This window comes from Heteronotia binoei, chromosome 1, assembly GCF_032191835.1.
Source record: "Heteronotia binoei isolate CCM8104 ecotype False Entrance Well chromosome 1, APGP_CSIRO_Hbin_v1, whole genome shotgun sequence".
Lineage (NCBI taxonomy): Eukaryota > Metazoa > Chordata > Lepidosauria > Squamata > Gekkonidae > Heteronotia > Heteronotia binoei.
In genome coordinates, this window is record NC_083223.1 from 29,195,478 (window position 1) to 29,215,232 (window position 19,755).

General features: G+C 42.4%; 1 protein-coding gene across 5 annotated transcripts in view; it reads right to left on the bottom strand.

Moving 5' to 3' along the window:
• FBXW11 (F-box and WD repeat domain containing 11) overlaps window positions 1–19,755 on the bottom strand; it is a 412,946-nt gene that overhangs the window by 291,130 nt on the left and 102,061 nt on the right. For 3 of the 5 annotated variants that reach the window (XM_060232882.1, XM_060232893.1, XM_060232901.1), the window contains one exon: window positions 17,900–18,001. The exons of the other annotated variants lie outside the window; for them this stretch is intronic. In XM_060232882.1, the coding sequence (XP_060088865.1) occupies window positions 17,900–18,001 (102 nt within the window). The remainder of the gene's footprint in view (window positions 1–17,899; window positions 18,002–19,755) is intronic. 5 annotated transcript variants of the gene reach the window in all.

Consider the following 19,755-nt stretch of genomic DNA (forward strand, 5'->3'; position numbering starts at 1 on the left):
CTGTAGCTCCTGCACGACTGAGCAAGCCTGGCAAAACAAGCTGTGATGCAGAAGGAAGCAAGAGAGAGGAAGAAGGAAGCAGATGATAGCCTGTTGCTCAGGGGCCTGATAGGAGCCCTCCAGGGGCCTGATTTGGCCCCCAGGCTACATGTTTGACACTCTTGGTATAGTTAGTCATGACAGGGCTTTTATTTTCTTTATGCCACCTTTACTGTTTTTCCATTTTTCACTGTTGCACTAATAATTAAAACTCACTTGTTCTTGAGCACTTACAATAAACGTACTATTGCTATACTGTTTGACACTCTTGGTATAGTTAGTCATGACAGGGCTTTTATTTTCTTTATGCCACCTTTACTGTTTTTCACTTTTTCACTGTTGCACTAATAATTAAAACTCACTTGTTCTTGAGGACTTACAATAAACTTACTATTGCTATACTGTCTGGGTCCTCACACCTCTTTGGTCACAGAGGAAGATATTTGCTGAGAAGGAAGACATAGGGGTTGGGTGAGTGCTCAAGGCCCTCCCAAACAGACCCAAACCAGAATGGTGGCAGCCTGCAGAGGCCCTTCCTGGTCCCCTGCTTGTGACACCTCCCCCCCCCCAAAGGTTGGGGTAATTCATTTCCTGATTGGAACATTCCATCTGGAGTCCTTTTGTATTGCCTTACAGTGTAACAAGGACTTTGTACTATTAGACTTCTGAAGGCCTCTGCAGGTTGAAATGTGTCATGTCATATATAGTTTCTTCTTGTGCATATGCCACTTTGATGATTTTATTAGGTTTCATTTGGGCCCCTACAAAGTTTTTATATGTTTTTGTAATACACATGTATACTTTTGTCTCTATTTCTGTTTTTAACTTTTGGCTCCTTATTAGTACTCTAAACTTCCTGTGGAGGTTATTACATTTTATGACACACATGGCCTGGCCCAATAAGATCTCATTTATGTCAGATCTGCCCCTCATAACAAATAAGTTCGACACCTCTGGTTTAAGCTGTCCGCATGCCGTACAGCACTCCCCCATCCAACTAGCAGTAAAATTAATCAGCCCTATACTCTCCATCTTTCTCAACTACAAAGGCCAAGAACACACAACTACAAAGACTGAAAAGCTTTAATAAACTATTTTCAAGAAGGTGTTACCTATCTAATTTAAATCACTTATATTGTACCCTTCCTTCATAGCAGAGGAAGGGTACCTTCCTTCATAGCAGAGCAGCCTGCCTCGGGCTCATTTCTGTCCAGAGGCTAAAAAGTAATCTCCACCCCCAAATTTCAATCCACATTCCCTAGCCTATACCTGACAGGGGTGTCAAATAGGCAGCCTGAAGGCCGAATCAGGCCCCCGGAGTGCTCCTATCAGGCCCCCAAGCAATTGGCTGTCATCTGAGTCTTTCTCCCTCTCTTGCTTCCTTCTGCATCACAGCTTGCTTGCTCAATACCATAGGAGCTACAGAGCAAAAGCTGTAATTTTTTCCATTGGATGAGGCTCCTCCCTTGGGGAGAAAGGGGGGACGGAGAGCTTGCTTTGCCAGGCACAGCAGGGCTACTAAGCCAAGCCCCTTTTCCTTCTATTGGCTGAGGCTCCTCCCCCTCCTGGTTCCCTAGGGAAGGAAAGAAAGAGCCAGAGCTTCCTTTGCTCAGTTCCCCAGGCCCCATGGGAAAAATACAAAGAAAGCACCTTTAAGATTGAGTGCTAATATTTTAAGGATGTATTTAAGGTTTTTTTTAAAAAAAAAATCTTTGTCTTTGCGTCTTTTATAATGTTTGTATCGCTGCTACCTAATCATAAATAGGTACACACATGGCCTGGCCCAACCCGACATGACTCGGCATGACAAGGTCTTTATATGCCAGATTCAGCCCCCATAACAAATGACTTTGACACCCCTGCTATACTATATCAAGTACACTATAATGGCTCATTCTGGTACCAATACAAGAGTGTGGTACAGTGATCAGAGTGCTGGACTTTTCTTTGTTGCGAAGGTAAAATAGAGGTGGAATGTTGCAAACCCACTTTGGGTCTTAATTTGGTAGGAAAACAGCTGTAAATGAAGTAAATAAATGCTGCAGCATAAAAATTTATCTTATTCCGGAATGAATTTGTTCCATTTTTTGAAATCAGCTACTTTATAATTAACTTTACCACCCTACTTTTTATATACCATGCTTCCTGAATTTATACTGGAACACAAGAGTGGAGACAACACGAAAACCACTGTATACATAAAAGTATCCAGCTTTTGGAAGGCCCTCAGCTGTGACACTTTTGTGCAAGAACGAATCGCAACAGGTCTGCTTTCCTTAGTATCAGAAACTTCTTTACTACAGCCTCTGCAGTACAGTTATCCAGACTGTTAGCCAGGACTTCTTGAAGACATGAAGCTACCTCATAGTGAATGAGACCTTTTGGACTTTCAGCAGTTCTTCAGAATCTCAGGCACAGATCTTTCATGCCACTTACTGCCTGATTCCATAAATATGAGATGACAGGGACCTTCTGCATGCAAACAAGATGCTCTACCACTGAGCCACAGCCACTTCCCTATAATTTAAAGTTGGAGATGCCCCCTACCCCTACCAGATAATAAATCCTAAGTGTAGCAGCCATTCAAAAATGAACCAACTTGAGTTATTTTAATTTCTGCAATGTGCCATAAAAGGCGTAGTTCAACGTACACTAAATTAAATGCCCTGCCTCAGCTACCTCTGTAGTACACCAATATCTGATCAGCAAAATAATGTCATATTTTCCACTGATGGTAATTTATGGATTTAAATTTCTTCACAAAGTGAGTTAAAAAAATAATGAAACTATCATTTAAACAACTTTGTCATGCTACCAACTAAAACAAACCAGCACAGTTAAGAACTGAAACAGAGGCTGACCCAATTTTGTTATCCAATGGCAAATATAGGTCAACAGAACACCAAACAACCCAACCTTCCACCTTAACACTCACCACCACCTCCCACATATTCTGAAACCAAGGATAAGAGAAACTCCCTTCTCTAGATTTAAGATATTTAACATGCAAGGCACAGTAGTTTGCTATTTAAAGTTTACTGTTTAAGGTACCTGTTGAGTATTAAGGTATAAAATAATGTTAAACACACACACACATAAGTACCAGCAATGGCTCCTATTTAGAGGACATAGTGTCTGAACTTGCAAGGTGGCAAGTGGGAGAATGGGCGTGTATTGATTAGAATAAGCTGGATGTGTGGGCTTACTGGAAGAAAAGAGGAATGAAACCATGGTCGCTTAAGGAAGAAAGTTTTATGGGAAGAAAATTTTAAGGCTGAAAGCACATGTGGAGAAATGCCATTTTGGCTGGTCTTTTACTGAGAGTTGGGTGGAGGAATCTATTAAACTCTGGAAACAGGCTTTGGCCTAGTCTCTTCTCCTTCCCCCTCCCTTCCTGTCTGGAACCAGCAATTTTTGGGGGGAGCCTCCTAGAGAGAGAGGAAGTCCTTGAGGCCAGATCTCCCAGAATGCTGCAAGAGAGGTAAACCAGTTCCTGGGCGGGAACTGGATTTTATATTGGAGATTTTGGGCGAGAAAAGAGTCAGTTAAAGCGGGTGGTCAGTCAGTTAGTATGGAAACAGTCTGAGGAAGGTATGGTCAAGCTTGCAACACAGTCTATGTAAAGCGCCTGCCCTGCATGACATCCAGTTAGGGCAAGTATTAGAGCAGGGAGAGAAGGAGTGTTTTTTCCCCCTACTATGATCTGGTTCTTCTGTTCACTTTTTTTAAAAGCCTGTAAATAGTTAAATACTGTAAATAAATTTTGTTAGTTTAAAGTGGAGTCCCTCTATACCACATAGTTCCCCCATCCACTTGAAACACTAGGAGTGGGTTGGGAAATCCCTAGGATGGAGGGAAGTGGCAAAACAGTTGGTTGCCAACTCTCCAGAGGAGCCCCAAAGATCCCTAGGAAGCCCCATGAAGGGTTTTTAGCGAATCCAGAGGGAGGTTAGGAAGCTGTCCTGCCTAACAAATGGTGGCAGCGAATACCCGGAGGCAGCAAAGTGGAACAGCCCTTTCAGGTCGGTATACAGGGAAGGGCTGGCCGGGGCTGGGGCCAGCTAGCAGACACAGGACCAGTCCACCACAGCACACTTTAAAATGCTTCAGTTTTCACAGAGCATTTCTATTCACTACTTTTCTCTGAAAATGGCTTACAGCAGTAAAAAATACATAAACTCAGCCCCACCTACCTCACAGGGTATCTGCTGTGAGGAGAGGTGAGGAAAGTGATTATAAGCTGCTCCAAGACTCCTTCAGGTAGTGAAAGGTGGTGGGGTATAAAACCAACTCTTCTTCACACAATGTCCCCAAAACAAAAAGGGACCAATGATATATTGAGACTTTTTCTCTGCTTTGTGAATGTGCATAACCACTATATACAAGCTACACTTTTCCTGCTTGTATATGTCACCCTCACCCCTCTAGAAGACACTCCCAAACTGCCTAGCCAAAACTGCCACGTGACTACATTCTAATGGAACACCATAGGAATCTTTCTTTCTATTGTGCCCCTCCCTTCACTGTGAAACAATGAGAGAACTCAACATTGGTGTTGGTTTCTCTCCCAAATACTACTGAGTGCATTACCACTGATGTACATAGGTACTCTTCTGAAAGCAAAAACTCTCCCCTCCCTGGATTAGCAACAAGGGCAAGGAAAAGAGGTGGATAGTGTAGTTCTCAGCATGACCTTTATTAGTTTCACCAGAGAATGCAGAGGAAACTGGCACTGACAAGGCTTTCCATCTACAGTAAACTATAGTACAGAGAGGTTAAGAATATGAAAAAGGTGTAGGCAAACATGTATGTATTGTGGTGGGGGAAATGGTGGGTGGACTCAAGTTGTGCTGAAGGTTAAAATGCAACTGTAAATCCTTCTTCCTGCACGCCATCAATCCATTTAAAACCCCAATACAAGCACTAAATCGCATTTCTGTCTAGTGTGCATGCACAAGAAAGGCTGTAAAGCACTTTATTAAGCAATCCATGTAGAATCTAAGAAAAATTTAAACCAAGGGAGAATATCGGTTTAGCCAGTTCAGTATAGTTGTTAAGAGTGGCAAGCTCTAATCTGGAGAACTAAGTTTGATTCTCAACTCTACCACATAAAAACAGCTGAGTGATCTTGGATCAGTCACAGATCTCTCAGAATTCTCTCAACCCCACCTACCTCACAGGGTGTCTGCTGTGAGGAGAGGTGAAGAAAGTGATTATAAGCTGCTCCAAGACTCCTTCAGGTAGTGAAAGGTGGTGGGGTATAAAACCAACTCTTCTTAATGGAGAGAAGGCTGAGGCTGAACACAATCATTGACGGCCAACAATATAAATTTTGCATGAAGTTAGTAATGTGGATTTTGGAGATGAATGAGTATACATAATCCTCAGCAAAGAACTTAAAACATGGCAAGGAGTCGCTTGCCAACAATAGGTAGCATTCAAATTATATCATGCATGCAAGCCCATGACCGTAATACACAAGACCACCTACAGAATTATCAGTGGCTAAACTGAAGACAAAACTAAGTAAGCTTATGGGTTAAATCTTATATTAAGGGATTCAAAACAAAAGTTTGGAACTTTTAGCTGTACCATAGCTACCAGCCCTCCAGTAAATCTGGCCATGCAATGTACTACCTTCCTGCTACAAACAGCAAACACTTCTGGGTTATGCCACCACCTCCTGTGGCAGTGAATTCCACATGTTAATCACCCTTTGGGTGAAGAAGTACTTCCTTTTATCCGTTTTAACCTGTCTGCTCAGCAATTTCATCGAATGCCCACGAGTTCTTGTATTGTGAGAAAGGGAGAAAAGTACTTCTTTCTCTACTTTCTCCATCCCATGCATTATCTTGTAAACTTCTATCATGTCACCCCTCAGTCGACGTTTCTCCAAGCTAAAGAGCCCTAAGCGTTTCAACCTTTCTTCATAGGGAAGGTGTTCCAGCCCTTTAATCATTTTAGTTGCCCTTTTCTGAACTTTCTCCAATGCTATAATATCCTTTTTGAGGTGCAGCGACCAGAACTGCACACAGTACTCCAAATGAGACCGCACCATCGATTTATACAGAGGCATTATGATACTGGCTGATTTGTTTTCAATTCCCTTCCTAATAATTCCCAGCATGGCGTTGGCCTTTTTTATTGCAAACGCACACTGTCTTGACATTTTCAGTGAATTATCTACCATGACCCCAAGATCTCTCTCTTGGTTTGTCTCTGCCAGTTCACACCCCATCAACTTGTATTTGTAGCTGGGATTCTTGGCCCCAATGTGCATTACTTTGCACTTGGCCACATTGAACCGCATCTGCCACGTTGACGCCCACTCACCCAGCCTCAACAGATCCCTTTGGAGTTCCTCACAATCCTCTCTGGTTCTCACCACCCTGAACAATTTAGTGTCATCCGCAAATTTGGCCACTTCACTGCTCACTCCCAACTCTAAATCATTTATGAACAAGTTAAAGAGGATGGGACCCAGTACCGAGCCCTACGGCACCCCACTGCTTACCGTCCTCCACTGCGAAGACTGCCCATTTATACTCACTCTCTGCTTCCTATTACTCAGCCAGTTTTTGATCCACAAGAGGACCTGTCCTTTTACTCCATGACTCTCAAGCTTTCTAAGGAGCCTTTGATGAGGAACTTTATCAAAAGCTTTCTGGAAGTCAAGGTAAACAACATCTATAGGTAAATGGCCTTCCTATTAGACACTTAAATAGGTCACCATAAAGCTATCCAACACATGACAAGTCAAGAACACTTACCTCTGGAACCTAGGACTGGCAATAGCCTTTCCAAACCCAGGCAGAATCCCCAAGGAGAATTCTCTCACCTCTGCTACCTAAATTGCTTATGCTGAAGATACCACAGATCACATTCTTGTTCCCATTATGGGGAAATGTGGTATTTGAACTCAGGGCAAGAACTTAAAAAATTAGTGAAGCTAAATCACTGACTTGGGTAGCCCAGGCTAGCCCAATCTCGTCAGATCTCGGAACTTAAGCAGGCCAGCATTTGGAAGGGAGACAACCAAGGAATACAGGTTCATGATGCAGAGGCAGGAACTGGCAAACCATTTCTGAATATCTCTTGCCTTGAAGATATTGAAGAGAGCCAGTTTGGTGTAGTGGTTAAGTGCACGGAGAACCGGGCTTGATTCCCCACTCCTCCACTTGCATCTGCTGAAATGGCCTTGGGTTAGCCATAGCTCTGGCAGAGGTCCTTGAAAGGGCAGCTGCTGTGAGAGCCCTCTCAGCCCCACCCACCTCACAGGGTGTCTGTTGTGGGGGGAGAAGATAAAGGAGATTGTAAGCCGCTCTGAGTCAATGATTCAGAGAGAAGGGCGGGGTATAAATCTGCAATTCTTCTTGAAAATTCCAGTGTCGCCATGAATAAGTTCTGACTTGGCAGCAGGGGAAAAAAATCACTGCACCAAAAATAACTTCATTCTGAAGCCATGTAAAACCAGGTTTTTTAGTGCTGCATTTAATTGGCCACAGGCAGCAGTGGCCATCTGGCTCACCCTCTGCCTTCCCCTATTAAACTCAGATAGCAGCAAAAGCAGCACAGAAGCAGCCATATTCATGCTATACCACAGAGTACAATAATATAGCAATTACCTGCCCTGGCTGGATCAATCTTTGCCACGAGAAAATGAGAACCCCTTTGGCCAAGATACAGGATGCTTTCCAGGTCATTTTCTACAGTAGTTTTTAGTAGATGGTATAAAAAGCTGCAAAAGCTCTTCAGAAAAAAAATTATTTGGTAAAGGAGAATCTGACAAATTACAGGCCAGTCTCAAGTCAAGGCCAGTTTTCTGTGCATAAGGTTACCCGGCAAATGGTGGCAGAGCCACTCCAGGTATACTTCAATGTTATTTATTTCTTTGACTTCTTTTCTTTGTTCCACCTGGTTACATAACAGAGACTACACAGATGGGTGATTTATGGCTTTACACTGACAGCGGAAATCCATCCTTTGGGGAGGGACGGTGGCTCAGTGGTAGAGCATCTGCTTGGTAAGCAGAAGGTCCCAGGTTCAATCCCTGGCATCTCCAAAAAAGGGTCCAGGCAAATAGGTGTGAAAAACCTCCGCTTGAGACCCTGGAGAGCCGCTGCCAGTCTGAGAAGACAATACTGACTTTGATGGACCAAGGGTCTGATTCAGTATAAGGCAGTTTCATATGTTCATATGTTCATATGTTTTTCATTTTGGCCACTTTTGATACAATCATGTCACATTCTGTTGAACTGCCTAGGAGTATAAGAAACAACTTCTGTTGTTCAGTGTTTTCTACTGAAAAAATGGTTGTGAGTTTCCATTGGAAAGGGCAATTCAGCACTGAAGGAACTGGAAAAGTCAATGAGAACACCTTCTTCCCCACTATCTCCAACATATCATAGGCTTGTAAAATGACTCTACAATGTGCAACTTGGCTTGGGCCTTCCAGCAATGACACACCAGCTGTCTTTCAACCTGCTTCTATTTTATCTTAAGTACATTTAGGGAGGCATGAACTTTCTTTTTACACCTTGTTTGAGACACCTGGCTTGTAGAGTACTGGTTTTCAATTGTTGCCTATTAGGTAATTAATAGGTAAAAAGGCTAATACAGTAAAGTAATTCATCGCATATTTATGGAACAAGAAGCTCATTCCATCTGCTTCAGATGAGATACCCTATATCAGAGGTGGCCAAACTGTGGCTTGGGAGCTACATGCAGCTCTTTCGCACATATTGTGTAGCTCCCGGAGGTTGAGGAGGAACTTAATGCAAGCTTAGCATTGGAACCACAGTCAGCCTCTGAGTGCTGATCCAAAGGTTGCCGACTATTTCCACTGTGTGAAGCAGGGGAGGATGGGGGAATAGGCAGGCTTGCAAAGTCCTCTCCTCCACCACAGAGGTTGCCCAGAGACCTAGAGCAGGGAAAGAGAGTGCAAGAGCCAAGGGAGCCACTGGAAGAAGGGATGGAATTAAAGAAAGCAGTGCAGGGTTCCCCCTAAGTTTCATAACTCTTGTAGGAGCTGTATTTATTAACCTTGGTGTCCAGTTTCATAACTCTTGTAGGAGCTGTATTTTTTAACCTTGGTGTCAAGGCAAAGAGAGATGCATAATGATGCAAATGGTGGTCAGTGAGTTATGTGTGTGTTTCTTTCTTCCACTGGTGCCAAAAAATGAAAGCTTTTGTTTCACTTACCGTGAAGCTTCTTTCTTGGTGGTCCTGAAGCGGGTCAGTCCTTACTACTGGGAATGTAGCTCCTCCTCTTCCAGGATAGGGCTGGCTCAAACTTGATCCTGGAGGGGAGGGGCTTATCCCCTGGTTTCCCAGTAATATCCAAGCCTCACCTCCCATCTCCACTATTTAAAACTATTTCTGACATCAGACTACCCCTCTGTAGTCAAAAACCTACATTAGGGGAGCTCTAAGAGGATCCCAGAAAAAAGAGAACCCTGATCTCAGGAAGAAGAAACTTGCAGGGGGGGAAACACAGCATAATGATCTGTCTGAACCTAGACAGATCTTAAGCAAATTGCCCATACTTGGAAGCTGCCCCACATCAAAGGGTGGGTAGGACTGACCCACTCCAGGACCACCGAGAAAGAAGCTTCACAGAAACAAAGCTTCCATTCTCTGGTGGACATGGTAGTGGGTCAGTCCTTACTACTGGGACATAACAAAGCAGTTGCATCCCAGGGTGGATTTAGCAGCTTCCCCAGGCAGACAGCATGCTACTGAAAACAACCTCTGCTGAGGCCAGCTTATCTATCCTGTAATGCCTGGTAAAGGAATGAATTAACTTCCATGCTGCTGCCTTACAAATAACTTCCAGTGAAGGAAAGGAACTGCAGGCTGCCAGGGTGGCCATTCCCCTCAAAGAGTGAGCTATAAAACTTTGGGGAGGATCTAAATCTTCAATTTTATAGGCCTCCCGGATACAGTCCCTCAGCCACCAATGTAAAGTTAAAACTGTGAACTGCTTCCCTAAAGATGCTCTCTTATAGGAGAGGAGCAAGGCCTCAGTGGATCTGAGTGAATTAGTCCTAGGCAGGACATAGGACCCAAGAACATTCAAACAGTGCCACTCTTTCGTTCTGTCAAGTAATGGGTTATAATAGAACGAAGGTAAAATAGTGTGTTCTGTTCTGTAAAAAGGGAATTAACTTTAGGAATAACCACCAGTGCTGGGCATCACACAACCAGTACTCTCTCTAAGCTGCAGAATCCTGTGAGCAAAAACTCCACCCTGCAAGCCACCAACACCAAAGCTGCAAGCCACCGCACAAACCGGTCCACTCTGGGGCCACACACCCCAAGCCAAGATGAGCATGCGTGAGCCAGAGGCCAGAAACCATGAGCCAGCTCACACCGAGTTAAGAGGGAACACTGAATGCAACCTTATCAACATGGAAAATGCGTAATTTCTTGTCTATGGACAAGACTCTCAGTTCCAAAAAAACTCCTAACTGATGTAACCCCCAGTAGAAATTCTGCTTTATACGCCAGCTCCTTCAGACTACAGAAGCCATAAGTTCACAGGGCTTCTTACAAAGAACCTAGAATGCCCCATTCAGCTTCCTAGTGGGGCTTATGTACTGCCCCCTAAAGGAACTTCTTAACCTGTGGGTTGTAAGACCAAGGACTTTTTTTTTGTCCCCCTGATGACTAAAATAGCCACTACCTGTCTTATCAGGGTAGTGGAACTAAGGCCTTTTTCTAGACCAGTCTATTAAAAAAGCCACTACATAACTCATTGTGCTGCCAGTGGATCTAACCTTTATCTACATCCGAGACTGAAAGGACCCTCCCAAGTGTTACTATATACACTACTGGAAAAGACTCTGATGGAGGCTAACATAGTGTGACCATCTGCTATCTAGTTGTTGCATCTCAACATCTAGTTAGTGAGGTTGATTATTTGCAGCTGGGTATGACACACCGCCCCCTGCACTAGCAGGTCCTCCTGCATCAGAGGTCTCCAAGAGTCTACTACAGAGGTCCACACTGGACCCTTATGAGCAAGAAGGAAGCAATTACTATGATCTCTGCTCCTTGTTCTACTGGAACAGTTTTTGGATAATCTGAAATGGTGGAAAGACATACAGAAGACTCCTTGACCAATCTTTGGTTTGGAGAGCTGGTTTGGTGTAGTGGTTAAGTGTGTGGACTCTTATCTGGGAGAACCGGGTTTGATTCCCCACTCCTCCACTTGCATCTACTAGCATGGCCTTGGGTCAGCCATAGCTCTGGCAGAGGTTGTCCTTGAAAGGGCAGCTGCTGTGAGAGCCCTCTTCAGCCCCACCCACCTCACAGGGTGACTGTTATGGGGAAGGAAGGTAAAGGAGATTGTGAGCCACTCTGAGACTCTTCGGAGTGGAGGGCGGGATATAAATCCAATATCTTCTTCTTCTTCTTCTTTGTTCAGCGGGTCTGTGTGACTGCCTTTCGATTTTGTAATCTGGACATGAATAGTTTCAGATGAAGATTGTCCTCTATAACCAAGAGGTCCACTCTTGGTGTTCTGAATTTCTGACACTCCAGTAGAAAGACTTTTCAGTTGAGCATCCATTATTTTTGCTCTACCATTTGTCAACTTAGCCAGACAACTACCAAGTTGTTCTGACCACTGCATAAATAGCTTTTGGGGACTGAAGATGGTGCTCTGACCAACAGATCAGTTGCCCGTGTGTAAAGTCTGGACATGGGTCCCCCCCGCCATACTTGCGGACATAAGCTTTGGCTGTAGTGTTGTCCATCTAGACCAAAACATGATGTCCCTTCTGAATGTTCTTGAACTGCATCAGTGCCAACCTGATAGTACTCAGTTCCAGAAGTTTATGCTTTACCCCACTCTGGGAGAAACCAGGTCCCCTGAGTCATCTGACCTTGGAAATGTGCTACCCATCTCAATGGACTCGCATCCATCCTCACCACCAACCTCAGTGGACCACACCAGAAGGAAGGGAAGGAGAACCTTTTCTTAGCCATTTGCCCACCAGGTTCCCTTTGCAAATGAGTAACACTGGGGCCCAGGCAGAACAAAATGAAAACTGCTGGGTCAGTGCCCAGAGCACAACCCTACCTTATTTGCAGGATGCATCCAACTTGGACCTCCACCGGCTCTGAATAAATCATCTACGCCGGGATTGATGTGGTCTTAGCCTTCTGGGCTAGTGTACCTGGGTGATGCAGTTCCAGAGACTGCTGCTGACTTTGCCGCTCACTTCTGAGTCTCCACATGTGTGGGAACCAGCCAGGAGGGATACTGGTGGCAAAAGTCGGAGTAAGTGAAGCTCCAAGACCACTGAGGGACCAGCCTGTGGTTTCAGTGTCAAAGGAGCCATGCAGCCAGCTGCTGCTGTGAAGAATGGGATACCAGAGAGGCTTCGTTGCCTATCTGATTCCCTGGTCGCCTCAGTTTCTTTCTTCTTATCAGGATCTTTGAGCTCAATAGAGCTCAAGCCAACACCAACACATCCTGCTTCAAAGGCAGGGCCAGTAAGACTAGGAAACCAGCGGATAAGCCTCTCCCCACCAGGATCAAGTTTGAGCCAGCCCTATCCTGGAAGAGGAGGAGCTACATTCCCAGTAGTAAGGACTGACCCACTATCAGGAACACTGGAGAATAATTCCCACACCTTTTCCTGTGCTAGTCTTATGGGGACTGTTATTCCCAGCTTTTGCTGTTGTTGTTTTTTAAAAAGTATCTTTATAGTATGGTCCTGTTGTAAAGTACATACGTGTAATTTTTTTGTGCAAAGAAAGTATTAAGAGTTTTAATAAAGTTGCATATGTAAATTATTTCTTCATGTCTTGTGGCTCTCAAACATCTGACGTTTATTCTGTATGGCTCTTATGTTAAGCAAATTTGGCCACCTCTCTGCCTGAGGATTGCTATCGGGTTCACCACCCCCGCCCTATTTTGTAATAAAACCTTTTTAAAAAATAGGTAGATGAGATACAAAACTAGAAGAAAAGCAAATTAAACCAAAAACAGAATAGTGGGAGGCAAACAGGGTGGAGATAGACACATGAAGACCTGGAAAGCAACCAGTTTTCTACCTAACAAAAGGGAGAAAGGTGAAGAGACTTCACCTACAAGATTACATGAAAAAGGAGTCACAGGTTTCTGGTGGCTCTCTAATGGTTTCCCCACCCTGATCAAGGAAAACAGCTCCTTATCACTGCCTGGGTGACAAAATATTATCACTGGCCAGCATTTAACTTGATCCAGTTCTATTCCAGTTTGATCCCAATGTCCACTGACTTCCACCATATAGAACATGACTGTTTTTTACTGAAGATTTTTCTGGATCAAGGGGCACCTCTCATCTTTTCATTAGTGACTGGCCCAAGGGAATACAGAATGCATGTTTGCAGTCTACATTGCCTTTCCACTAGCAAAATTTGGCCACAGAACTACTGTTATTCCCAGGCTACCATGCATTTTGCAATACAAATGTCACACCAACTCACAGACATGATTGATGACGAAAGCAAAAGGGTTACTTTCAAAACAAATGGAATGAGAAAGTGGGAATTTTGTTTCTCTCAACACAATCTCACTTTGCTAATCAATTCAAACATCTGTGAACTAGATAGTAAGTAAAATGGAGTTAACAACAGACACCAGGTCATTACCATAACCAGATATATCTTAAAGACGGAGTATTTATAAATGGTGACCAAGGGTCAATTCTGCTGACAGAAAGATTTATATGGAACTAAAAAGGTAAAATTAGTCCCCTATACAAGTACCAGTCATTTCCGACTCTGGGGTGACATCACATCATGACGTTTTCACAGCAGACTTTTTATGAAGTGGTTTGCCATTGCCTTCCCCAGTCATCTACACTTTCCCCCCAGCAAGCTGAGTACTCATTTTACCAACCTTGAAAGGATGGTCCACCATTTTTCAAAAATGTGTGAGCCAGAGGCTAAAATACTGTGAGCTAGCTCACACTAAGCTTAGAGTGAACATAGGACATGACACCAATTTGAAAGTGCTGAAAAAAATCTCCAATATGGTTGACAGTCGGAACAGGTTATTGTATTTCTTCTGATGGCTGTTAATCTCTTGCATATTCTGAAAGCTTCTTGTTGAGGATATGACCTGGAATTAATGATAGCCTAGTGTACGGCTCCAAGGTAATGTACTGCTGCCTACTAGAAAGAAAGAAGAAATTCCATCTATTTTAGAATTGCTTTAATTTTTGAAAGTAATTTATATGAATAACCCTCAGATTTCTGGAAATATAACATCAGATAAATATTATTTGAGGATCTTCGAAGTCTCCCTAATAAATCTGTAGAAAAGTCTTTTCCTCCACACTCTACATATTGTGATAGCTTTTGACATCTTTTTTTCACTATATTGTACTTTTGTACAACTCTAATTTTCTAACGTTTTATGGATTGAATTCACACTAGACATTTTTAAAGACGCTAAGGGAATATAGTATATTACTGACATAAAAGTTTAGAAAAAATAGAACAATAACCAAATTATTAGTGCTAAATGTCATAATTAGAAATTTTCTTTCTGCCAACATTAAAAGAAGGTCACATAACAGACTCTTTTTCCGGCCTCAAGACATTTGTGCCAAGTAGTGGAGATGTCCATTATGCCATAACAGAGAGAATCTGCATTTGTTTCCTTTTAAAAAAATAGAAGTCAACCCAAATAGTATGTCAACACCCTGGAGAGCAAATAAAATACTGAACCAGAAGAAACATTATGACCATTAACTACTTTACTTTGTTGTACCATAACAACATGCTATGCTGGCAAATGACTTCTTCCTGTTGTATAACAAAGGTATAGAAAAAAGTGCTGAATGACCCACCTTTGCTTCTAAAAAGCCTCATACAGCAGGATCAAGACTGAACCAGCAGTGATAACACATAGCTCACAGTTCCTCAACAGACAGCGCATGCAGCAATTTAATGATCTTCTATCCTGGACTTGATTCTCCCTGACAAGGAAGAATTGATTGAAGAAGTGGGCACCCGGGGAAGTAGTGACCATGTGATTTTGGAATTTACAGTATTAGGGAAAGGAAAAGCTATACGTAGTCAGACTTATAGGTTAGACAAACTCAGAACTATGCTGGGTAAAATCCATCAGAAATACTTAGGAAGAAAGGGGTTCAAGAGGGAGAGAAATTCTTTAAAGCGAAATACTGAAAGCGCAATCACAGATGATTCCTATGAGAAGAAAAAATGGAAAAAGCCTAAAGAAGCCGAGTTGGCTCCATAAACAGCTCTCTAAAGACTTGAGAAATAAAAAAGACTCCTATAGGAATTGGAAGGAGGGCCTTATAACCAAGGATGAATATAAACAAATCACCAGTGCTTGCAGAGAAAATGTTAGGAAAGCTAAAGCTCAGTATGAGCTTAGGCTAGCCAAAGATGCTAAAAACAACAAAAACGGGTTCTTTTCTTACGTTCAGAGTAAGAAAAATAGCAAGGGCATGGTAGGCCCATTGCGAGGGCAGGAAAGTGAAATTGTAACAGATAATGAAGAGAGGGCGGAACTGCTAAATTCCTACTTTTCCTCAGTCTTCTCTTCTGAGGGAAACAGTGCTCAACGTGGCAAAACAGAACACATAATGAGGGTATGGAGTTCCAACCTAGGATCAGCATAGGGGTAGCACATGAGCAGCTAGTTTCTTTAAATGAAACTAAGTCCTCAGGGCCAGATGAACTGCATCCAAGGGTTCTAAAACAGCTTGAGGATGTAATTTCTGAGCCTCTGGCTATTATTTCTGAGAATTCTTAGAGAACAGGGGAGGTGCCAGAAGACGGGAGGCGGGCAAATGTTGTCCCCATCTTCAAGAAGGAGAAAAAGGAGGATCCGGGTAACTACCGATCCATAAGTTTGACGTCTATACCTAGAAAAGTTTTAGAACAAATCATCATACAGTCAGTCCTGAAACATTTAGACGGGATGGCTGTGATTACTAAGAGCCAGCATGGGTTTCTCAAGAACAAGTCATTTCAGACTAACCTGATCTCTTTTCTTGAGAAAATGCTGTAGATATCGTTTATCTTGATTTCAGTAAGGCTTTTGATAAAGTTCCACATACTGTCCTTGTCGACAAGTTGGTAAAATATGGTTTGGATCCTGTTACCGTTAGGTGGATCTGTAGCTGGTTGATAGATTGCACCCAAACATCCTCATCCTCTTGGAAAGGAGTGACAAGTGGAGTGCCTCAAGGATCTGTCCTGGGACCTGTTTTGTTCAAGATCTTTATCAATGATTTGGATGAAGGAATAGAGGGAATGCTTATTAAATTTGCAGATGATACTAAATTGGGAGGGGTTACAGATATAGCAGAAGACAGAAACAGGATCCAGGATGATCCTGACAGGCTAGAAAACTGGGCTAAAGCCAGTAATGGGGCTGATGGGAGTTGTAGGCAAAAAAACATCTGGAGAGCTACCATTGGCCACACCTGATATAGAGGATGGTGTGGAATTGTTTTCTGTGGCCCCAAAAGGTAGGACCTGAACCAATGGGTTGAAATTAAATCAAAAGGGTTTCCGACTCAACATTAGGAAGAACTTCCTGACTGTTAGAGCGATTCCTCAATGGAACAGGCTTCCTCAAGAGGTGGTGGGCTCTCCTTCCTTGGAGGTTTTTAAACAGAGGCTAGATGGCCATCTGACAGCAATGAAGATCCTGTGAATTTAGGGGGAGGTATTTGTGAGTTTCCTGCATTGTGCAGGGGGTTGGACTAGATGACCCTGGAGGTCCCTTCCAACTCTATGAGTCTTTGATTCTAAAGATTACATTGAATGCAGTCTAAGTAATTCTGCTATCTGTAAAACTTCCCCATGCTATGGCCAGATCTATTTAATGTATGCTGTGGTGCATGTGAAAGTGAACAGAACTAAGCAAAAGAAATGCAGATATATTAGCCTGGCCACAGAAGACATTTTCAAATGGCCCAGTGCCCCAAAGAAATTATCAACCACTAAGTGTAGCTATTCAGAATATATTGTGAGCTGTCCTTTGTTCCATTCATAGCATTAATTATGTATTCATACATTTATGCATAAGAACTGTGGGGTGCACAAATTAACATAGCTACATAGTATTTACACATTTAAGGGTTTACTTGAAGCACTTTGGGATATGAAGAAAAAATAATGCCAGTCTATAATACTTTTTTCCAAGCAATAAACAGATTCTAAAGTCTTCATACCAAGAATGCAGAGCTCACTATGTTTAGTTTTGCTATTTTGTCAAATCTGACCCCCAGAAGAAATTAATTGCCACTACACACTGCCTACACAAAGCTTAATTTACAATTGTCAAAAAATTCAGAGCACATAATATTATTATTTTACACTGTGTTCTCATTGTTCTCAATTATAGTTATTTTGTGTTAAAAGAAACAGTAGAGTTTGACGCTACCTCACTGTAATAATTTAACACTGTAATAATTTAACACAGGCAAGAGCAACTTTCCTTTCCCCTCTAAGCATTACATTCTTGGGCCCACAAAGGAAGGGAGTGGGAGATGCTAAGAATTCACATTGTCAGCAACTGGGGGGGGGGGGATATTAAAGTGATTTAGAAATTTATAAAAAACAAAAATGAAAACAGGCAACATACAACTCTTATGAGTGCTAAAACTTCAGAAAACAGGTAAAGCAGAATGCTTACCACTTCCCAAAAGGACTGTATCATATAAAGCCCTCTTAAGGAGGACTCCTACAAAAACTAGAGTCAATACAGAGAAAACATTCAGGAGACTTTTACAGTTTAAATTCAACCCAGAGAGATTTTTTTTTAACAATGACCACAGAATACGTATAACACATTTACAACAAGAAAGAAGAAAGGCACCTGGAGACATCTGACACTGGGCATGCTCTGCAGGCATCTCAGTGCGCACATGCTCTCTACCAGGTTGGAGCAGCCTAGCCACAAAGACCTTGGCACAGAACACTGCAGGATGACAAAAAGGAAGGAAGAGAAGAAGCAGTTAGAGGCCACAAGTTACTGAATGCAGGTAACTTATTAGTATGTTAAAGTGGATATGGAACCAGTGGAAAGCAACAATATCTAACCCCGTTCTTAACTGCTTAGCAAGATCATCAATCAAGGATACAATCCCCAAAGTGCTGTTATTACATACATATTTCATCTTTTAAACCTCGTGCTGGGGCTCCCTTAAAAAAAAATGACGACGAATGCGGTATTTGTTCTAGGTAGACTGCTCTCCAGCTTACCTAGTGACTTTCATTGGTCTAACTATCTCAGTATTTATGAGCTCAGCAAACGATATGAGCCCTTGAAAAACTGGCTTGATGTATAAAAACTGTGTTCGCTGCCACCACAGTGCCCCACAAAAGTTATGTCTGGTTTCAATATATAGGTTATGAACTTGAACCTTATATTGCTTACTGCCATTGTAAATTACACATAACACAGCAGCAAATTATTTTTATGGCAGTTCAGCACAAAGCCAATTAGTTTTTCTGCAGTTGGTTCCAGTGATACATTCCAAGTTTTATATGCTTCCCCAGAAATGAAACCAGGCTGAATATGACAAGTATTTATGAACAGCCCGCTGTTATTGGCCAGAGGCAAACCCTTCAAGCACCCTGCTGGGAGTCGGACACGCATATTTAATGTTGAGGAAATACTATTAATGGGGTTAGTCTACAACAGGCATTGAAGACTGAGAGATCCAAGGAGGTTAAAATTTGTGTCACAAACTGTAAATGAGAAAAACAGTTTAACAAAATCAACAGGATATATTTGACTAGCCAAATAAACTTCCAGGCTGCATCCCTACATGAAACAAAAGCATTTGGTAAGTGTTCTACTATCTCTTACCATGCTAAACAAGATGGGTTCAAGATATATTAATTATCCATCAAAACCAGGCACTAACACTTCAAAAGGGATCCCTTTTGCAGCAAATTTATCCAGTCAACTTAGAAACTCATTTCAAAATTTATTTAGCAATTTGCTAACAAGCAACAGAAAAACCTCAACTGAAGTTCTGCTCAAACCTCCCATTTAGTATTAGCTACTTGCACTCCCACTACACTTGTACCGTACTGCTGAAACTGAAACATACATAAAAGTTAAAAGGGCCACAGTTCAGAGAGTTACTTGAAGTGTACCCCAAAACAACTGCACATGCCCAATGGGCACTTTAAATGTTTTTCCCTGGCAAATGCCACCCTGTCAGAAAAGCTGCTTTCGGACCCCCCCCCCCCCCCAAAGTTTCAAAAGCAGTTTCCTGTGCTGGAAGGGAGTGAAAAGAAGTTACAATGAGAAACACAAGACTCTTAGAAGTCTTTATCTGCAACTAAAGACAATTCATCATGCCCACAACTCTTTCTGACCGTTTCCTTTTCAGCAGCACCCACCCCTACCCCCTGCAATTGCTGTACCAAATTTTAGGCAACAAAAAAAAATGCCAAATGTCCCATGGTCATAATTACTGCACAACCAAAAAAGGAATTTTAGCAAAAAAAAATTGTGCATTTTTCATATAATATCGAAGTAACTCTCAAACTCTACTCACAATAAATAATAAACATCTTGACCCAAAACAAAACCCTACAGAGAAGAGATGAACATCTCACAAAGACCACTTAGACCAGGGGTGTCGAACACATTTGTTATGAGGGGACAGATCTGACATTAATGAGACCTTGTCGGGCCGAGCAATGTATGTACCTTTT